We start from the raw sequence: 20,884 nt of genomic DNA, 5'->3' as shown, positions 1-20,884 counted from the left end.
GCAGATATTTGTTGTTGTTTTAATCATAAATTCTCTTTCACAAGATTTCTTATCTCAAACTTTAAGGTTGGTAAAATGAATTTAAAAGTTATGGAGATCTGATGGAAATTGTATTTTTAAACTTTGAAGTGTCACTAATGCAACTCATTGTTGACCGTATTGATGTGTTATGTTCCCTTCAATTTATTCTTTAATTGCTCTTAAAAAGGTCTTAAATTTACCTTCATAAAACCCGCAGAAACCCTGGATTTAATAACTTTCAATGAATGTAGTTATTAGAAAGTCAAACTAAAACTAGATTCATATGGACATATTATGGTGTTGTAGTTCTTGTTTTTTTCTTCACCTGAGTGTCATTCATGTTTTTGTATATATCCTGACTGTAATAATGTGTTTGTAAGAGCAAACAGTCAGAATAAAGTGAGATGATCTGCTGATGATCCTGAATGTCTTGTTGAATGAGTGTTGATAGTCTGAGGCTCATCAATATTAACAGAGCTGCTGAAAAGACTCTTTATTTCATCTCAATAGTTCCTGTTTTCACCTCATTTATTATGATGATGTCTTCACATCTCCTGTAAATTCACACTTAACGCTCATTTCATTGGTGTCAACAGTCCGGGGGTAATTGTTGCTTACAAAATATGTGCATTTCTTTCTGTGCATTTATAACTGTTTTTCTTACCGTTGTTTATATTTGGAACAATTTCATGACATTATTTATATTCTGTTATCATTTAGTATAAAAAGAAATACAGTAACTGATACATTTTTTATTTGGGCAGATCAGCTCCTCCCACACTGGAATTCATCATCAGTGAAGCTCCTCCCACATCAGTCACATCATCTATGAAGCTCCTCCCACATCAATCACCTCATCTGTAAAGTTCCTTCCACATCAGCTCATCAATAAATGCAAAGACTAAGTTTATTAAAGAGGACAGTGAGAACACAAGTGATCCAGAACCTGCAGAATGAAACACACTGAAGATCCTGAAGAACAAAGAGGTTGGTGTTTATTCTTCATTCATTCATTAACAGTGTTGGGAAAAGTTACTTTGAAAAGTAATGCATTACAATATCGCGGTACTCCCTTAAAAAGTAACTAATTGAGTTACTTAGTTACTTTTTAAGACAAGTAATGCGTTACGTTACTTTTGCATTACTTTTTCTCACCTGGGATGGGCTTGTTTTTGTTTTTTTTATAACAAAAATGTTCTATTTTTGTGCAACGGTAAAGGCCTCTTCATACTAAAATTGAAATAATAAGCCCCAGGCTGAGGTAAAAATGCAGATTCACCAAGAACAGTAGAGGATGCAGCTCTGCTGCCATTCTGGATGATGGGAGAATAGGTTGCAGGAGAAAAACTTTACCAATAAAAACTAAAAATCTAGTTATTTTCATCATCAAAGGTCAGCAGCAAGACATTGGTCAATTAAATATAAAGGTAGATTATGCATAAAAATATGTGTTTTATTTAACATTTAATTATTGGAGGTTTGCATAGTACTCTGATTTTGCATTTGACTGATTTTATTCATTTTGAGGAGTACAGAATCTTTATTGTGCAAGTGAGATGAATAAATGCTCACATTTAGTCTAGAACTACAATAACCATCATGTTTACACACAACGCCTCTGCACTTATTTTTCTAAACATGGGGGCAGGAGAGCTGTCAGTCAAATTCATGTGAAAAAGTAACTTGTTACTTTTTTTAAAAAGTAACTCAGATATTTTTTTGTACATTTGAAAAGTAATGCGTTACTTTACTAGTTACTTGGAAAAAGTAATATTATTACGTAGCATGATTGAGGGCGAGGGCCAGACGAAAGTAGAACAAGGCTAAAGCTCCCTCAAACGCAAGCAAAGGCACCCTCAGTCGATACTGAAATAATATACTGGCGAAACAGATTGGGCAGATTTGCACATTTGTGTTAACACTCTGTAGAGCGCCACATGTAAGAGCGCCATCTATTTACAACGTGTTTTTGCAGCTGTGAGTAATGTAGTCAGATCTCTTGAACGCGATCAGAGTTTTTATTCAGTGCTTTTTTATTCAGAGTTAATGCAGGCTCGCAAAACGTGAGGCTATAGAGTTTATAAAATCCATTGAATAAAACTATTGATTTTAATGCTGCTAAGAGGACCGATGGCCAACTGCATACTGCAAAGTTTGGTGAGTGACATCAAAATATAAATGCTGGATTAAAGGGTTAGTTCACCCAAAAATGAAAATTCTGTCATTAATTACTTACCCTCATGTCGTTCGACACCCGTCAGACCTCCGTTCATCTTCAGACACAAATGAAGATATTTTAGTTGAAATCTGATGGCTCTGAAAGGCCTCCATTGGCACAATGCACGGTTCACTCTCAAGACCCTTAAAAGGTACTAAAGACGTCGTTACAAAGTCCATCTCACTACAGTGGTTCTACAATAACTTTATGAATCGGCGAGAATAGTTTTTGTGCACAAAAAACCCCTAAATAACGACTTATATAGTGATGACAATTTCAAAACACGGCCTCATGAAGCTTCGAAGCGTTATGAATCAGTGAGTCGATTCAGCAGTTTGGATCGCCAAATTTCAGCAGTTTGACGGTTTGACACGCGATCCGAATCATGATTCGACTCACTGATTCATAACGCTTCGAAGACGTGTCTGACTTTAAAGAGCACCTATCATGGAATTTTGAAATTTACCTTTCATGTAGTGTGTAACATAGATCCAAGTGAACAAAAACATCCTGCATAGTTTGAAATATGACAGTGCACCGTATATATAGTTATTTTCTTTCAAAAGTAAGAGTCGACTCTGAGTCATTTTTAAGAATCGTTAGAAGACCGAAGCTTTTTCTCTGACTAGATGACGTCAACTTGTCAAGTTATTTGAATACGATACGCCCACTTATTGCGCTCCAAGACGCCAGTGAAAACTAGAAAACATCATGGCCACGAGACCATGTGTTCTGAAGTGCGACTCAAAAGCAAACTTTTTTCATCTGCCCAAGGATGAGCATTTGAAGACTAAGTGGCTTGAAGACAAACCATACATCGTCGCGATTGAGTGTTTATTAGTCGTCAAATGTATGTTTCGCGATCTCAGGAAGCTTTTATTATGGACTTCTATTATGGCACATAATATCTTCTTCGTCTGTCTGTACATGGACTACATGTGCACAGAGCGCCCTCCGGCTGCCAGTATGAATTGAAAACAACACATAAGAGACTCAATCGCTCATGATTAGGCTATATCTGCGCATTTTGAGGAAGTATTGAATAAAAAATACTCCTCTGTTTAGAAATTTGACACAGACATATGAGAATCTATCAATATGTCTCCTCATCTGCACACTTTTGAACTAAAAGCCCTGAGGGATGTTGATTTGTCGCGAGTCTTCGTGAGGAGAATAGAGGAGTTTTTTTATGAATGAGATCAGCTGAGGCTCATATTACAATCAAACGGTACAGACGCGGTTTTCATATTCATAACTCCTGACACATATTAACAAATTACTGTCACTATAAGACTTTGATGGGCGTTCCGTTTCCGAAAATATCTGCACAGACTATACCAATCACAACTGACTGGGTCATCGGACCAATCACCGCAGATTAGCGTCACGTAAAGGCGGGGTTTTGAAAAGTGAATCACTAAAGGAATCATTTGAGAATCGCTGTCAAAACAGGTAAAAATAAATGCATATTATAAGAAAACTAAAGTCTTTTTTGTCATTGCATGCATGCAAAACTGTTGTTGGGGACTTCTAAAACAACATTTGGAACATTTTAAATGCCATGATAGGTGCTCTTTAAATCAGCGCTACTAAACACGGATATCGGCCAATGCCGATATATTAAAAAAATGACAAATATCGGCCCGATATATCGGCCAACCTTTAATAGGGGCACTCAGGCATTGTGTTGGTCCCTCTTTTGCTGCCAAAACAGCCCTGACCCGTCTCTGATGGACTCCACTAGACCCCTGAAAGTGTGCTGTGTGGTATCTGGCTCCAAGAAGTTAGCAGCAGATCCTTCAAGTCCTGTAAGTTGCGAGGTGGGGCCTCCATGGATCGGACTTGTTTGTTCAGCACATCCCACAGATGCTCGATTGGATTAAGATCTGGGGAATTTGGAGGCCAAGTCAACACCTCAAACTCATTGTTGTGCTCCTGAAATCATCCCTGAAGCATTTGTGCTTTGTGGCGGCGCATTATCTGCTGAAAGAGCCACAGCCACAGGGAATACCGTTTCCATGAAAGGCTGGACATGGGCTCAACAATGCTTAGGTAGGTGGGACGTGTCAAAGTCACATCCACATGGATGGAGGACCCAAGGTTTCCCAGCAGAACATTGCCCAAAGCATCACTGCCTCCGCCGGCTTTCATTCTTCCCATAGTGCATCCTGGTGCCACGTGTTCCCCAGGTAAGCCACGCACACACACCCGGCCATCCACATGATCTAAAAGAACACGTGATTCATCAGACCAGGCCACCCTCTTCCATTGCTCCGTGGTCCAGTTCTGATGCTTGCGTGCCACTGTTGGTGCTTTGGGCGGTGGACAGGGGTCAGCATGGGCACTGGTCAGCGGCTGTGCCGCCCCATACACAACAAACTGAGATGCTCTGTGTATTCTGATCCCTTTCTATCAGAACCAGCATTAACTTCTTGAGCAATTTGAGCTCCAGTAGCTCGTCTGTTTGATCGGACCATCAATGAGCCTTGGCTGCCCATGACCCTGTGGCCGGGTCACCACTGGTCCTTCCTTGGAGCACTTTTGATAGAGCCTGACCACTGCAGACCGGGAACACCCCAGAAGAGCTGCAGTTTTGGAGATGCTCTGATCCAGTCGTCTAGCCATCACAATTTGGCCCTTGTCAAACTCGCTCAAATCCTTACGCTTGCCCATTTTTCCTGCTCCTAACAACTTTGAGGACAAAATGGTCCCACCCACTAACAAGTGCTGTGATAAAGAGATAATCATTGTTATTCACTTCACCTGTCAGTGCTCATACTGTCATGCATGGGCGTCACTAGGCCCCTTTTAGGGGGGCTTCAGCCCCCCCTAAACTTCTACCCAGCCCCCCTAAAAAATGTGTGATTTAACAAATTTTAGCAGCGCAACTCGACGTCAAGTGCGAGATGTGTATTTAAATTAAACATTTCATATTTGACAGCTGCTTCTTAAGTCAGAAATGTTAAACAAATGACAAAAATATTCAGCCAAATTAATAAACTTTTGTCTAATTTCGCCATTTTGCATTAAAATGGGCCTATGTAATGTCATTTATAATATAATTAACAAACAAGAAATATTAACAAAGCCGTTTTCTTCAGATTAGGCACAGTAATGAATGTGTAGTAATGAATAATAGTAATGAATGTGTGCATATTGTAAATTAATATAATTCCATTTGTAGCATTCAGTAAATAAAAAAGCTAAGTTTTTTTCAGCCTGTATTGGGCATAAGATTAGTAATAAATGTGGGCATATTGTGAATTAATTAAATACATTTAGTTACCTAGCTTTCCTGGTAGCCTTCAGTAAATTAACATGTCTATGAAAATGATTAATAAAACATATAAATATTAGTTAAACATATGTTTACTGTCTTCATTGACGAAAATGGAAAACTTTATCAGTCATATCTGCCCACTGACATGGTTTTCAAGCTATTGTTATACATTTTTTTGCCGTTCAGAACATTTTTAAAATGCTCATATGTTGATCATGGAAAATAAAATTTTCTCGGGGGAGCAAGCCCCCTGAACCCCCCTAACTACCTCACATTTGGGATCTCAGGGATTATAAACCTGCCTACATTGTATGATTAAGGGATGTACAATATGGTCATGCAGAATAAGGCATTAATATTTGCTTTATAAGTGATAATAAAAAGCCGATATCCTAATGTAATAAGCTACTAGTTAATACTGAGAATTGGACCCTAAACTAAAGTGTTACTATTTTTGTTTCATACCCTCACTAGGGGCTGAGCTCCCCTAAAATGAAAATCTTAGAATCGCCCCAGATGTCATGCCTGATATATATAAATATATCATCGGCCACCCTTTAAGATATCAGATTGTGGATTGTGATTGTTTGTTATAAGATTGTGATATGAAATTTTGGGAAGATCACCCACCCCTAATTTGAAGATCAATGTACCTCATTCATGGAAAGTTTAACGGACATTTTGTATAGCAATTTTCTACTGTCCACTGTTAGCTCAGTGTTTACTTGTATGTGCTTCACATTTCTCTGTTTTATTATGAGTTACTGAAAATTAATCATTTAAACTTTTATGTCAGAGTTGATTGAAGGAAACGAGAAGAATGAAGAATTGAGTGAAGTTGAGGAGAAAAAGCAAGTCATGACTGGAAAAAAACCTTTGAGTTGCTCTCAAAACAAACAGAAAGATTTAAAGAAAAGAAGAATCAATAAATCTTTCATCTGCACTCAGTGTGGAAAGAGTGTCACAACCAAAAATCATCTAGAGCGTCACATGAGAATCCATACCGGAGAGAAGCCATACTCATGTGATCAATGTGGAAAGAGTTTCAAAAGCAAAAATGAACTTGATGTTCACATGAGAGTTCACACTGGAGAAAAGCCGTACACATGTGATCAATGTGGAAAGAGTTTCACACAATCAGGACACCTTAAAGAACACATGAACATCCACCCTGGAGAGAAACCTTACAAGTGTTCACACTGCGACAAGAGATTCAGTCAGTCAGGAATCTTGAAAAAACATGAGAGGATCCACACCGGAGGGAAACCGCACAAGTGTTCACACTGTGACATGAGATTCAATCGGTTAACAAACCTGAAAAACCACGAGATAATCCACAATGAAGAGAAACCATACACATGTGATCAGTGCGGGAAGGGTTTCAAACGAAAAAGACACCTTAAGAGGCATATGAGAATTCATACTGGAGAGAAACCACACACTTGTGATCAATGTGGGAAGAGTTTCTCACAATTGGCAACCCTTAAAGAACACATGAACATCCACACCAGAGAGAAGCCATTCACATGTGATATATGCGGGAAAACATTTTTGTGGTCATCAGTCCTGAAGCAGCACCTGAAAAGTCACACGAAGGAGAAGCCACATTCATGTTCTGAGTGTGGAAAGAGTTTTATACGTCTAGAACATTTAAAAGTACATCAGAAAATACACACTGGTGTGAGAGAGTACATGTGCTTTGAGTGTGAGAAGACTTTTACTAGAGGGGGCGATTTAAAAGTGCACCAGAGAATTCACACTGGAGAAAAACCTTACAAGTGTTTATTCTGTGACAAGAGATTCAGTCTGTTAGGACACCTGAAAATACACAAGAGAATTCACACTGGAGAGAAACCTTTTAAGTGTTCACACTGTGACAAGACATTTAATCAGTCAGCAAATCTGAAAAGACACGAGATGATCCACACTGGAGAAAATTCCTATCCGTGCACTGCATGTGGGAAGCGTTTCAATCATTCATCTTCTTTACTCAGACATACAAAAAACAATCACAGTAAGTAGATGCTCTTCAGATCCAGCACTTTCAGGTCTGATGCCACATCCTCACCAAATGTGACAAAATAATGCATCAGGCAATGAAATATCATCTGGATAAATCTGTCCTAACCAGCCATAACAACTGACACAACAAATAGGGATGGACCGATCAGATACTCGGTTTCGGCTCTGATACGCCATTATTTGCCGGATTGGGTAACGGTCAGACAGGACCGATCCAAATTTTTGCGTTTAATATTCTGTGTTATTGTTAAGCCCCAGTGCCCCACAAAAACATTATAAAGCATCATTAACTCTTCTTCATGCACTATATTATAAGTGTTCTGAAGTTATTCCATAGTTTAATGTGAGGTACAGATGAATATTTAAGTCATTACATTCACGTGAACTCTTCCCTCCACTGTCATTCCCCATTCAGCTTTAAAGTCCTCGTGAAATCAAAACCTTATTTAGTTTGTTAGCATACATTACAGGTCTTGGGGTGATCAATTAGCCATGCAAGTTAATACACAGAAAAAAAAATAGTTTGCCGTGGTAATCTTTAACCCTTAAATGCATACCTTGGGTCTTTAGCGACCCGAGACGTCATTCACTACCCTCCTCCTCATTCATTTTTTAAAGTTATACATCAACCTTCTTAGTATTCCTCAATCCATTTTAAACAAATATAACAAGAAAAAAATAATAAAATTATAATTGAATGCTTGTTTTTCCACTAGTTTTTTGTCAAAATTGTATAGGGTCGCTAACGACCCGAGGTGTGTAAGATTGTACGCATTTTTTCCCCTGCACAATAATAAATTAATCTCTAATGAGGAAATAAGTGCAATTCAGCTTTATTTATGTCTGATACACAATGATGAAGTGACGTTTCACTCATAGTTATCTCAGACAGAAAACGAAACAATAATATATATTTAATCTGCAAAACTTGAAATGGCTCAGCGATTTACTGCAGAGACAGAACTGAACACAATCAAATATTAGTGTCACTGTCACTTGATGATGGATCTGGTGAAGGAAGCTGTCAGTGATCAAAATATTTATTTTGAAGATGTTGAAAATGAGTTTTGAGGATATGCGTGAGATCGCGAATATGAGGGAAATGCTGAATGTACTGGGAAATGAATTCTGACGAGGACAGTGATGATGGTATAAAACATCTGCTCAAACTGAACCCTTCCAAGCTCCAAAAGGTAACGAAATATGTTTTATTTTATTCTTCTGTAATTGTTACTCTAATATCAGGAGTTTTATATATTATCGCGGCAGGTATAGATCTATCCATGTTAGATATAGATTCAGGTCGCTAAAGACCCGAATATGTAAGAATGTTTGGAAAAACAGTCATGCATTTAAGGGTTAATCAAAATCTGAAAAGTAACTTCCGGTCTGGAATGGCGTTCCCTCTCAGATGACGGTAGTTTGACGGCTTAGGTTTGAATATCGTAACCACTCCCCTTTATCCGTTAGTCTGCTATGAGCGAGAGATGGAGGGAGGAGGGCTGAAGTAAAACGCCGCCCTCTATTCAATATTCCCTTCCACTTGGAAATACAGCACAGCCCTGAAATAATATCAGTTGCTACTTCCGGTTCACTGGGACTTCAAACTACGTGTTGCGTTCGGTTACGACAGTTAACACAATAAAACTCTCTCCAAGATGATTCAATGTTCCTGTTATGCTTGATCTGTAGATAACGGTCTATGGTTTCACATAAAATGACTTTATCTGGCTGGAGTTTATTGCTGCTTCCAAATCGTGTTACTTTCTCCCGGGTGTGTGTGTGTGTGTGTGTGTGTGTGTGTGTGTGTGTGTGTTAGATCACAACACTGGACTAGAGATTGTATTGTTCTTCACACGCATGGTAACTGAAACATTTCTTGCACAGAGGATGTGCACACGGCTCTGTATTGGAGCCTTTTGTAATAAAATAGGCTACTTTTGCGCATAAGATTATTAAAGGATTTGTTCACTTTTAAATAAACTTTTGCTGATAATTTACTCACCCCCATGTCATCCAAAATGTCCATGTCTTTCTTTCTGCAGTCGAAAATAAATTAAGGTTTTAGATGAAAACAGTCCAGGGTTTTTCTCCATATAATGGACTTCAATAGGCTCCAAACGGTTCAAGGTCCAAATGACAGTTTCAGTGCAGCTTCAAAGGGCTTTAAACGATACCAGACGATGAATAAGGGTCTTATATAGCGAAACGATCAGTTTCTGTGAGAAACCGAGCAGTATTTATGCTATTATTTTACCTCTTTTCAGACGAGCCTGATCATTTCTGAGCTCAGACATAACTTCCGGCAAGTGAGGTCAAATTAGATCGTGGTCATAGAGATATCGATAGTAGATGCCTCATTCTACTGATCCATGCAGTCGCTAATGAGGCATCTGCGTATACATCTATGCCCATGATCTAATTTGACCTCACTTGCCAGAAGTTATGACTGAGCTCAGAGACGATCGCGTTCGTCTGAAAAGAGGTAAAATAATAGCATAAATACTGCTCGGTTTCTCGCAGTTTCTAGTCCTTTGAAGCCGTGAGCCCATTGAAGTCCATTATATGGAGAAAAACCCTGGACTGTTTTCATCCAAAACCTTAATTTCTTTTCGACTGCAGAAAGAAAGACATGGACATCTTGGATGTCTCTAGTCTCTAGATGTCTCTAGTCTGAGTTAGATTTACCATATTGATTACAACAGCGCTCTGAGTCCACAGCATAAAATCCAACATTTTCAATATAATTCTAAGGATTTCTTTATATATATATATATATATTAGGTACACACAGACACCAAGAGTCAATTTAGGAATCTCAACAACGGTGACAAACAGCATATTCTGATCAACAGATTAAAGGGTTAGTTCACCCAAAAATGAAAATTCTGTCATTAATTACTCACCCTCATGTCGTTCGACACCCGTAAGACCTCCGTTCATATTCGGAACACAAATTAAGATATTTTAGTTGAAAGCTGATGGCTGAGAAAGGCTTCAGATAGGCCTCCATTGGCATTCAGTACATTTACACTCACAAGACCCATAAAAGGCACTTAAAACGTCGTTACAAAGTCCATCTCACCACAGTGACTCTACAATAATTTTACGATGCGACGACAATAGTTTTTGTGCGCAAAAAAAATCTAAATAACACCTTTATCCAACTTGTTCTTGTCTTCCGTGTGTGCCTCCACGACGCATGCGCGAGAATATTACGCAGATCCGGCGTTCGAACACATGACCCAGAAGCGATTTGTTTACAAGCAGAGGAAGACGCGAGTATCTAAGCTGTTGAATTCTACATTGATCGTGCTTTAGGTCTCGGCGTAGTTCTCAAAATGGGGCTTAAGTGTGCATTTGATTCCCGAACGCTGGCGCTACATCATATTCTCGCGCATGCGTCGTGGAGGCATACTCGGAAGACAAGAAGAGGTTGGATAAAGGCGTTATTTTGATTTTTTTTCCCAGTCCATTATATGGAGAAAAACCCTGGACTGTTTTCATCCAAAACCTTAATTTCTTTTCGACTGCAGAAAGAAAGACATGGACATCTTGGATGAACATGGGGTGAGTAAATTATCAGCAAAGGTTTATTTAAAAGTGAACTAATCCTTTAATAGCCTTTTTTTGTTCTGCCATATCTATAATGTGTTGCTGCCTCACTAAAAAGCTGCGCTATAAATTTAAAATAAATGTCTTTTTAATTTCTTAGTATAAGGCCCTGTTCCTATTAATATTTACTTGTTTTTCATGAATGTATTTTTACAACAATGTGTAACATTTTACCAGACTTAGTGCTACACTTATTCAGTTGTATGTGTTCCCCACTAAATGTTTAGATTTTATACAATTATTGTGCACTCGTGATTTTTCTAGAGTAACTTTTGCTGCTGAATTATCCACTAATCTAGTTTATCCACCATCTAGTTTACAGTAGTATTTTTGTCATAGATTGTGATTTATATATTTCTAATTTGTTGTTTTTCTTTATAATGAAGTTGTCTGTATTTAGTAGATTGTGTTTAACTCACAGAAGAGTGATTATCAGTTCAACACACTGAGGTATAGAAATTATACATTGAATTTTTAAACAAAACTGCGCTGGTATCGGCAGATGCTCAGAATTTTTGGGATCGGGTCGGTTCTGGAAAAAAATGTTTAATGACAAAGAAACATAATTTGAAGTTTCCACAGTTAATAAAGTTAATCTTCATAACCAGCAGATTCAACTGTGAGATTCAGATCAACTCAAAAATTGAGTTCCTCCCCAAAGAACAATCTCAAAAAGTTGTATTCTTTTATTTTTCTTCATGATGTAAATTATTTTGAAAAGTGTTTTGAAATTGCCATCACTAGTTGTATTGTTTTTGTTTTGTTTTGTACAGAGGGTTTTTATATCTCCTTGATTCTGAGGACATCTCAACTGGTTAAAGTTTGTGATTTGTTATTCTCTTCAATTCAGGATGATATCTGAACTCCTTTATGAACTGACACTTTTCTTCTGGATTAATCTTTGTTGGATGAACTTGAATTACATTCTTCTGACGTCTACAATGGTGTGTTGAGCCAAGGACATTGGTAGTAACTTTGGGTGGACATTTATAAGGTCTTGTTTCCGAATGTGAAAAGATTGATGACTCTGCTTCATGTAATGTTTCAAGACTTTTGTGTTCTTAAATTGTATTTTCTTCTGACAAGGGAAATATAATGTTATTAAGTGGTGATTGGTCCCTCTTCATTTATTTATGTGACTTGACTTAACTGTTACAAGTTAATAATCAGCACTGTCAGCATTAGTCTCTTAATATTTTACTCTTGTCGCTATCTCTTTTTTACCTCTTAGACTTATGTAGCACAATATATGCTTAGATAAAATTGTCTGTTAATCTATTTTTTCATGTGGGACAAATTTCCAGTCACTCATTGAGAGAGATGTTTAATATTTAAAGCTACACTGTGTGATATTTTCCCCCATCTAGCGGTGAAAAGGTATATGACCATCCAGTGAATATTAGTTTCTGTTCCTCTCAATTCCGATTTCGTTTTAACTCCTACGGTGGCCGATTTAGTCCAAGATTAACATGGCTTCCAGTTCGACCTCGTCCACATTCGACACGGTGCCATCGAGTGTTAAAACGCGAATTTACGGGTATGTCCCTCTTTGGCTAATGTACTTTCAAGATGGAGGGGCAACAAGGCGACCTGCATTCGAACCCCTCAACCATATGTATTTTCAATGGCATATTATAAACTTACGGGAATACTTTATTACTTGAAAGAAGTAAATATACATTAATGAGCACATATATTTTTTGAAAGAACCAAGTGTTTTTAGCTAAGAATAAACTAAAAAAGTTAGACAGTGTAGCTTTAATGACAGACGTTTATCATCAACTGCAATGTTTTGTCTTTAATTCTTTATTACATTCTATAATAACTTTACACATAGACGTGTTAGTTTTTATGCAGTCATTTGTTTAATCTTATAAAGCACATATTTTCAGTACCTTAAACTAAAGAACACCTAAAATAATCTGGTTATATTTGCCCTTGCAATAACAAAAGTTACAGCGGCCAGAGAAAAACTAGCATTAAAACATCAAGAGTCTGCTCAACTAAAGCAAATACTGATCACCATAATGGTGACTTCAATCCAAACCATTTGCCAGAATTGTATTTATTGATTTTAGCTCAACTTTTAATACTGTTAGGACTGACATTTTATTAGATTGATTATTAAAACATGATACCAATGGACACCTTGTGTTATGAATCAAGGGTTTTCAGAGTTTCTGTACTGCATGTCTGATGACATTATTTTCAATACTGGAGTCCATCAAGGTTGTGTGTTATCACCTGCATTATTTTCCTTGAATATGAAATGCAGATTTGTGAAAGTAATTTTCTGTTACTTAAGTATGCTGATGAAATGGGTATGGTTGGTCTTATGGTCAAAGGAAAGGGGGACTTAGAGAGGGCCCAGTTTGAGCATATAGACCACCTGGTAACATGGTGCAAGGCGAGTGCTTTGTCACTAAATGCTTCTAAAACTAAGGAACTCATTGTTAGTACTAGAGGCCCTTCTCTGTGATGTTCACTGAGATATGCACTGTACAAATCCACGTATTTCAACTTAAAAACGTAGGCCTACTTATAAGTTTTAATTATAATCAGCGTGGCTTAAATTATATTAAGCTGACTTAAAATTCGAGTTCAATCTCATATAACTTTGTGTTGTGTTAAAGTAACGTAAAAAATACATAATTTGCCATGACGTGCTGCTCATATCATTTTTTACTTCACCCCAATCTTACCTCAGAATATTGTTGTCTCTTGTTGCATATTCTTTTTGTTATTTCTTAGGAGCTCTGAACTTTTAATTGGAGCTCCTTAAAGGGTTAGTTCACCCAAAAATGAAAATTCTGTCATTAATTACTCACCCTCACGTCGTTCGAGACCCGTAAGACCTCCGTTCATATTCGGAACACAAATGAAGATATATTTGTTGAAAGCTGATGCTGATAAAGGCTTCAGATAGGCCTCCATTGGCATTCAGTACACTTATACTCCCAAGACGGATAAAAGGCACTCAAAACATCGTTACAAAGTCCATCTCACCACAGTGACTCTACAATAATCTTACGATGCGACGACAATAGTTTTTGTGCGCAAAAAAAATCAAAATAACACCTTTTTCCAACTTGTTACTGCCTTCCGTGTGTGCCTCCACGACGCATGCGCGAGAATATGACGCAGATCCGGCGTTCGGACAGATGACCCAGAAGCGATTTGTTTACAATCAGAGGAAGACGCGCGTATCTCAGCTGTTGGATTCTACATTGATCGTGCTTTAGGTCTCGGCCTAGTGCTCAAAATGGGGCTTAAGTGTGCATTTCATGGAATCCCGAACCCCGGCGCTACGTCATATTCTCGCGCATGCGTCGTGGAGGCACACGCGGAAGGCAATAACAAGCTGGATAAAGGTGTTTTGATTTTTTTTTGCGCACAAAAACTATTGTCGTCGCATCGTAAGATTATTGTAGAGTCACTGTGGTGAGATGGACTTTGTAACGACATTTTAAGTGCCTTTTATCGGTCTTGGGAGTATAAGTGTACTGAATGCCAATGGAGGCCTTTCTCAGCCATCAGCTTTCAACAAAAATATCTTCATTTGTGTTCCGAATATGAACGGAGGTCTTACGGGTGTCCAACGACATGAGGGTGAGTAATTAATGACAGAATTTTCATTTTTGGGTGAACTAACCCTTTAACTTTTAACTGTTAAGGAGCAATTAAAAGGTTGGCTTTTAAAATATGACAACTAATGTGTGTGTTTGTGTTTTATGATAAGAAATGACCCTTCATTACGTAAGACAGTACAATTGTTCTCATTAAGAAAGTGAAATTCAAAAGAAACGTAAAGAAATGCCCACAATTAGCCCCCTTTCTCAGGTACTTTGATGTTCATCCGACAAATATTTGGAAATTCAACTGAATTTTAAGACTTTAAGACTCCATGTCATCTGTGAAGCAATATATTTAACATTATATTTTGTTTGGGCTGCTGTAACTGAACTGTAACAGCCAGACAAGAAAAGAGAAAGATGATCAGGTGGTGTTGGTTGTGTTTTCACATTTCATCATTTGGTCTGAATCACTGAACTCATTTACAGTTTAATCTCTTGAGTTAGATTTACCATATTGATTACAACAGCACTGTGAGTCTACAGCATAAGATCCAGCATTTTCATTATAATTCTAAGGATTTCTTAAAAAAAAAAAAAAAAAAATATATATATATATATATATATTAGGTACACACAGACACCAAGAGTCAATTTAGGAATCTCAACAACGGTGACAAACAGCATATTCTGATCAACAGATTAACTCTGAACATCAGAAAACGGTTAGTGATTTTGCTAGTGACTTTGCTAGAGAGTGTGCTTGTTATCATCAGATATCTTAAATAATGTTCAACCATCACTCAATGATCTTATTTCAGTGTTCATTTAACGCTCTTATTTGAGCACTTTAACACTCTTGAGTGTGGTCTCAAATAAACTCCCAGGAGAGTTAATTTAACACTGGAGAGTGCTTGCTGTGTAGGATTTAAGGAAAGAGAGCCATGGTTTATATACAAGCCTTAATAAAATTAATGTGATATTCATCAAAAAAGACAGAATTGAACACCTTTTCCAGTTTCAAGACCTTTGACTGATGCAATAAAAATACAGATAGCCCTTTATAGGATATAAGTAAATCGTTTCAAACCTTAAAGGCCTAACTGAAAATGAAAGTAAGGTGAATAATCTTTAACTGATATTCATCTAAAAAGGCGACAGTTTACACATTTGCAGTAAAACACTGATAGCGCTCTATAGGGCAGGGGTCCAGTGTCCTTTCATCTTTTATTTAACCAAAAGTACTTCACAATTGTGCAACCTGCTCCAGCACACATGCCTGCCGTTAGTACAGTCAGTAACCCTGAAGACCTTGATTAATGGGTTGAGTATTACAGCTACACTTCACAGGACATGTGTGGTTCCCAGTATGCTTTGCAAAGGGACTGTATTATGACCACCCTCAGCCCCACCCTCTCCCTGAAGCCATGGGCCTCAAATACCCCCTTCTTTCCTAATCATGCTACTACTGATGAAAGAAAAGGGGGAAAGAGAAGAAAAAACAAAACAAGGCACAGAACACAAATTGATCAGGGGCGGCAGTGGCTCAGTGGTTCATGTAGGTTGTCTACAAACCGGAAGGTTGGTGGTTCAATCCCAAGCTCCACCTGACCAAGTGTCGAGGTGTCCATGGCCAAGACCCCTAACCCCAGCTACTCCCGACGAGCTGGATGGAGCCTTGCATGGCTGTCATAATGTGAGGCAATATGTAAAGCGCTTTGGATGGCCATGGGTCTGTTGAAAGCGCTATATAAATGCAGTCCATTTCCCATCTACTATCACCCACCTCATAAGTAAATAACATCCAAAGCCCAACAGCACCAGTTTCTTGCGACACTTCCAAATAGCCACATTTCTTAAAAGGGCCAGTGTAACATGTATCAATGTATGGTAAAGGCACTAAAACATGTTATATGTGCAATTAACCCAGAGCTTGGATAACCAGTCCAGTGATTGACATGGCAAACTTTTCACCTGGTTACATAGAGATTTTTAAAGGTACAGAAATGATTTACATTTATGCATTTTGGCAGACGCTTTTATCCAAAGCGACTTACATTCAAGGTACACATTTTACATTTGGTCAATTCTTGCTTTCCCTGGGAATCGAACCCATGACCTTGGCGTTGCTAGCACCGTGCTCTACTGTTTGAGCTATAGGAAAGCTATATTGATTGATTTCCTCCTTTGTTCTTTGAATAACACATCCCAGTCAACATTCTGAACTCACAGTAATCTAAAATTGTAACCTATCAGCGCACTCGTCTGCTCATACTATTGCCACAATGTGAGGTCACCCAAGCTAGAAATGTTATTGTTCTAAGAACATTATGTTCTAGTTTTATTTTTTTTACCATAATTATCTCCTAAAAGGAAGGTTAACATTCTCTAAAAATTCTAAACATGTTTAGTGATAAGATTTATAGAACATTATCCCCAGACATTCGTTTTAGCAGGAAGTTTCCCAGCAGACACGGGACTCCAACGTCATTCAGATTAAAATTTTGGTTGAAAGTGTAAATCGGGTTGAAGTCAAGCTCCATCGCCATTAAAGAACTCCAAAATAGCATTAGCGTACTTTATTTCTTGCATACATGTACATACGTTCTTATTGAGATTATAAGATGTTTAGATGTCAAAGTTTATTGAAAGTAATAGTTTGGTCATCATTATTGTGATCAGTGTTTAGTTGGGCTTTTTGGCCTTGACTTTTTAATGTTAGCCTTTCTCTAGCTGCTGTAACTGTTTGTTATGGCAAAAACAGCAAGCAAAGTTGTGGTCAAGTATACTTGCTACTTTACGTTGATAGTAAAGATATTATCATGATGTAGGGGTCTGACTTCAACCAGAGTCTGTTATCTGGTACCAGTTTTACATCATCATCCTGGGATTCTACAGCATGTAATATTTATTGTACAAGTTCTCAAATTCAGATCTACAAACCATTTTTTTTGCTAAAATTGTGCAACTGTGTTACATACAGAATTCATTTAAAATGTGAATTCTAATTTTGAAACTTTTCAGCTAACAAGAGCAAGTTCAGTTCCGTCTGTTTTTACAGGAATGGAGGACACAAGAACTTATCTTTTAAACCATGATTTTTTCATTCTCTTTATCTTTATTAAGAGCTTAATTTATTTGAGAGTCAAACTCATACAGATGAGAGAAGCTGCCGTGGTTTTCTCTGAATAGAACTGGTCAGTGAACGGTGACGCTACTCGCATCGAGCGATTTTACTGGCTTTTTATTGGAGGAAAGTGACCTCAGAATAAATCACATGATCATCTGTCTGCTCCTAAACACAAGAGAATCAGGTTTAAAACACAGAGCAGACACATCTCTCTCACTTTAATATGATAATAACACAACAGCTTTGAGCAAACCCCATTATAGAACAGACGGTGAATGTGATGTGTGATGGTTTAGTTGACTCAGTGTTGTTCATCATTACACACAATACATATAATGAACCACTGAGTAAAGACAGGTGTAACACTGAGTGCCCAACCTAAGCACAAGTGCCACTCTTCAGCACAATGGTCACCACAAAATTCAGTCCAGCATAACTCAACATTAAACATTAACATAAACTACCAACACCATTCACAAAAAAACAAAAACAAATAAAATAACACTGAATCCCTCATTTTACTCTCCTAATGCAGTTCCTTTGCAAAGCATACTGGGAACCACACATGTCCTGTGAAGTGTAGCTGTAATACTCAACCCATTAATCAAGCTCTTCAGGGTTACTGACTGTACTAAAGGCAGGCATGTGTGCTGGAGCAGGTTGCACAACTGTGAAGCACTTTGGGTTAAATAAAAGATGAAAGGACACTGGACCCCTGCCAATAGAGCGCTATCAGTGTTTTACTGCATCAAATGTGTAAAGTGTTGACTTTTTAGATGAATATCAGTTAAAGATTATTCACCTTACTTTCATTTTCAGTTAGGCCTATAAGGTTTGAAATGGTTTACTTATATCTCATAAACGGCTATCTGTATTTTTATTGCATCAGTCAAAGGTCTTGAAACTGGAAAAGGTGTTCAATGCTGTCTTTTTTGATGAATATCATATTAACACTCTCCAGTGTTAAATTAACTCTTCTGGGAGTTTATTTGAGACCACACTCAAGAGTGTTAAAGTGTCCGAATAGGAGTGTTAAATGAACACTGGAATTAGATCATTGAGTGATGGTTGACCATTATTTAACAGTTATAAGTTGAACTATATTTAGATTCATGTGGACATATTATGGTGCTGTCATTTGCCAGTAGAGGTTCAAAAAGATGGGTGTCAATTAATTTTTTTCTATTATTGATGTTTTATCCGTGTCATTTTGTGAGAAATGACAGTATTGTCTTTCAGTAGAGCAGTTTAATAGTCTTTTGTCATAAATCCTGACTGGAATAATGTGTTTGTAAGAGCAAACCGTCAGAATAAAGTGAGATGATCTGCTGATGATCCTGAATGTCTTGTTGAATGAGTGTTGATAGTCTGAGGCTCATCAATATTAACAGACCTGCTGAAAAGACTCTTTATTTCATCTCAATTTTACATTTAGTCATTTAGCAGACGGTTTTATCCAAAGCGACTTACAAATGAGAGCAAAAGAAGCAACTAGAACAGTCAAGGGCAACAGTATGCAAGTGCTGTAACAAGTCTCAGTTAATCTAGCACAGAACACAGGACAGAATTTTTGTTATTTTTTTAATAAATAAATTAGACAGACAGAAAATTAATAGAATGATGTGCTATTCTTGATTGGTCAGGTGCTGCTGGAAGAGATGTGTCTTTAGGTGTTTTTTGAAAATGGCTACAGACTCGGCTGCTCGAATTGAGATAGGCAGGTCATTCCACCAGGTGGGTGCGGTCCAGGAAAAGGTCAGTGAGAGCGATTTCATGCCTCTTTGGTATGGCACCACAAGGCGTCGTTCACTGGCAGACCGTAAGCTCCTGGAGGGTGTGTAAGTCTGAATAAGCGAGTTTAGGTATATTGGTGCAGAGCCAGTGGTTGCTTTGAAGGCGAGCACCAGTGTCTTGAATTTGATGCGAGCGGCTATTGGGAGCCAGTGCAGACTGATGAAGAGAGGTGTGACGTGTGCTCTCTTCGGCTCTTTAAAGACCAACCTCGCCGCTGCATTCTGGATCAGCTGCAAGGGTTTGATAGTGCATGCCGGAAGGCCCGCTAGAAGAGCATTACAGTAGTCCAGTCTGGAGAGAACAAGAGCTTGGACCAGGAGTTGTGTGGCATGCTCTGATGGGAAGGGTCTAATCTTCCTAATGTTGTATAACGCAAATCGGCAGGACCGGGTTGTTGCAGTAATGTGGTCAGTGAATTTTAGCTGATCATCAATCACAACTCCAAGGTTCCTGGCTGTCCTGGACGGAGTTATGGTTGATGATCCTAGCTGAATGGAGAGATTGTGGTGAAGTGCTGGAACTATCTCAATAGTTCCTGTTTTCACCTCATTTATTATGATGATGTCTTCACATCTCCTGTAAATTCACACTTAAAGCTCATTTCATTGGTGTCAACAGACTGAGGAGATTTGTTGGTTACAATATGTATATTTATTTTTGTGTGTGTGTGTATGTTCTCGGTCATTTTTTTTTTTACCATTAAGGATTTTCATTATTTATATTCTGTTATAATTTCGTATAAAAACAGAGTAACTGATATATTTTTGATTTGGGCAGATCAGCTCCTCCCACACTGGAATTCATCATCAGTGAAGCGCCTCCCACATCAAGCACATCATCAGTTAAGCTCCTCCCATTGCAAATCACACCATCAGTGAAGCCCCTCCCACATCAATCACATCATCAGTGAAGCTCCTCCCACTGCAATCACATCAGGTGTGTTAGACATGCCGTTATGAGAGTCGGCCGCTCTAAAAAGGAGGCTAAAGGCTAGTCAGTCGTCAGTCGCTAGAGTATCTCTTGAGATCAGAGGAGTGAGGTTTACTCGCACAGCGACTACTAGATGGCCTCTGTTACACTCACACTCACCTAAACTTAACTCCCATATCACGGCACCAATCTAACCGCCCGCTCCAAGCGGGACTCGAACCCGGGTCCACCGGAATGAGAGTCGGATGCTCAAACAAGGAGGCTAAAGGCTGCAACCTCTAGTGTCAGTTGCTAGGGCGTCT

General features: G+C 38.3%; 2 protein-coding genes across 2 annotated transcripts in view; both read left to right on the top strand.

Moving 5' to 3' along the window:
* LOC307126351 (GTPase IMAP family member 9-like) overlaps positions 1-20,884 on the top strand; it is a 584,370-nt gene that overhangs the window by 540,562 nt on the left and 22,924 nt on the right. The window lies entirely within an intron of this gene.
* Positions 786-8,355, top strand: LOC307136923 (uncharacterized protein). Its single transcript, XM_079834306.1, has 2 exons — positions 786-1,008; positions 6,316-8,355. Exons 1-2 carry the CDS (start codon positions 975-977, stop codon positions 7,539-7,541), a joined length of 1,260 nt encoding a protein of 419 aa, XP_079690432.1. The 5' UTR covers positions 786-974; the 3' UTR covers positions 7,542-8,355.

The sequence above is a fragment of the Gobio gobio genome (assembly GCF_949357685.1).
Source record: "Gobio gobio genome assembly, chromosome: 1".
NCBI lineage: Eukaryota > Metazoa > Chordata > Actinopteri > Cypriniformes > Gobionidae > Gobio > Gobio gobio.
This window is presented reverse-complemented; position numbering and strand designations above follow the sequence as displayed.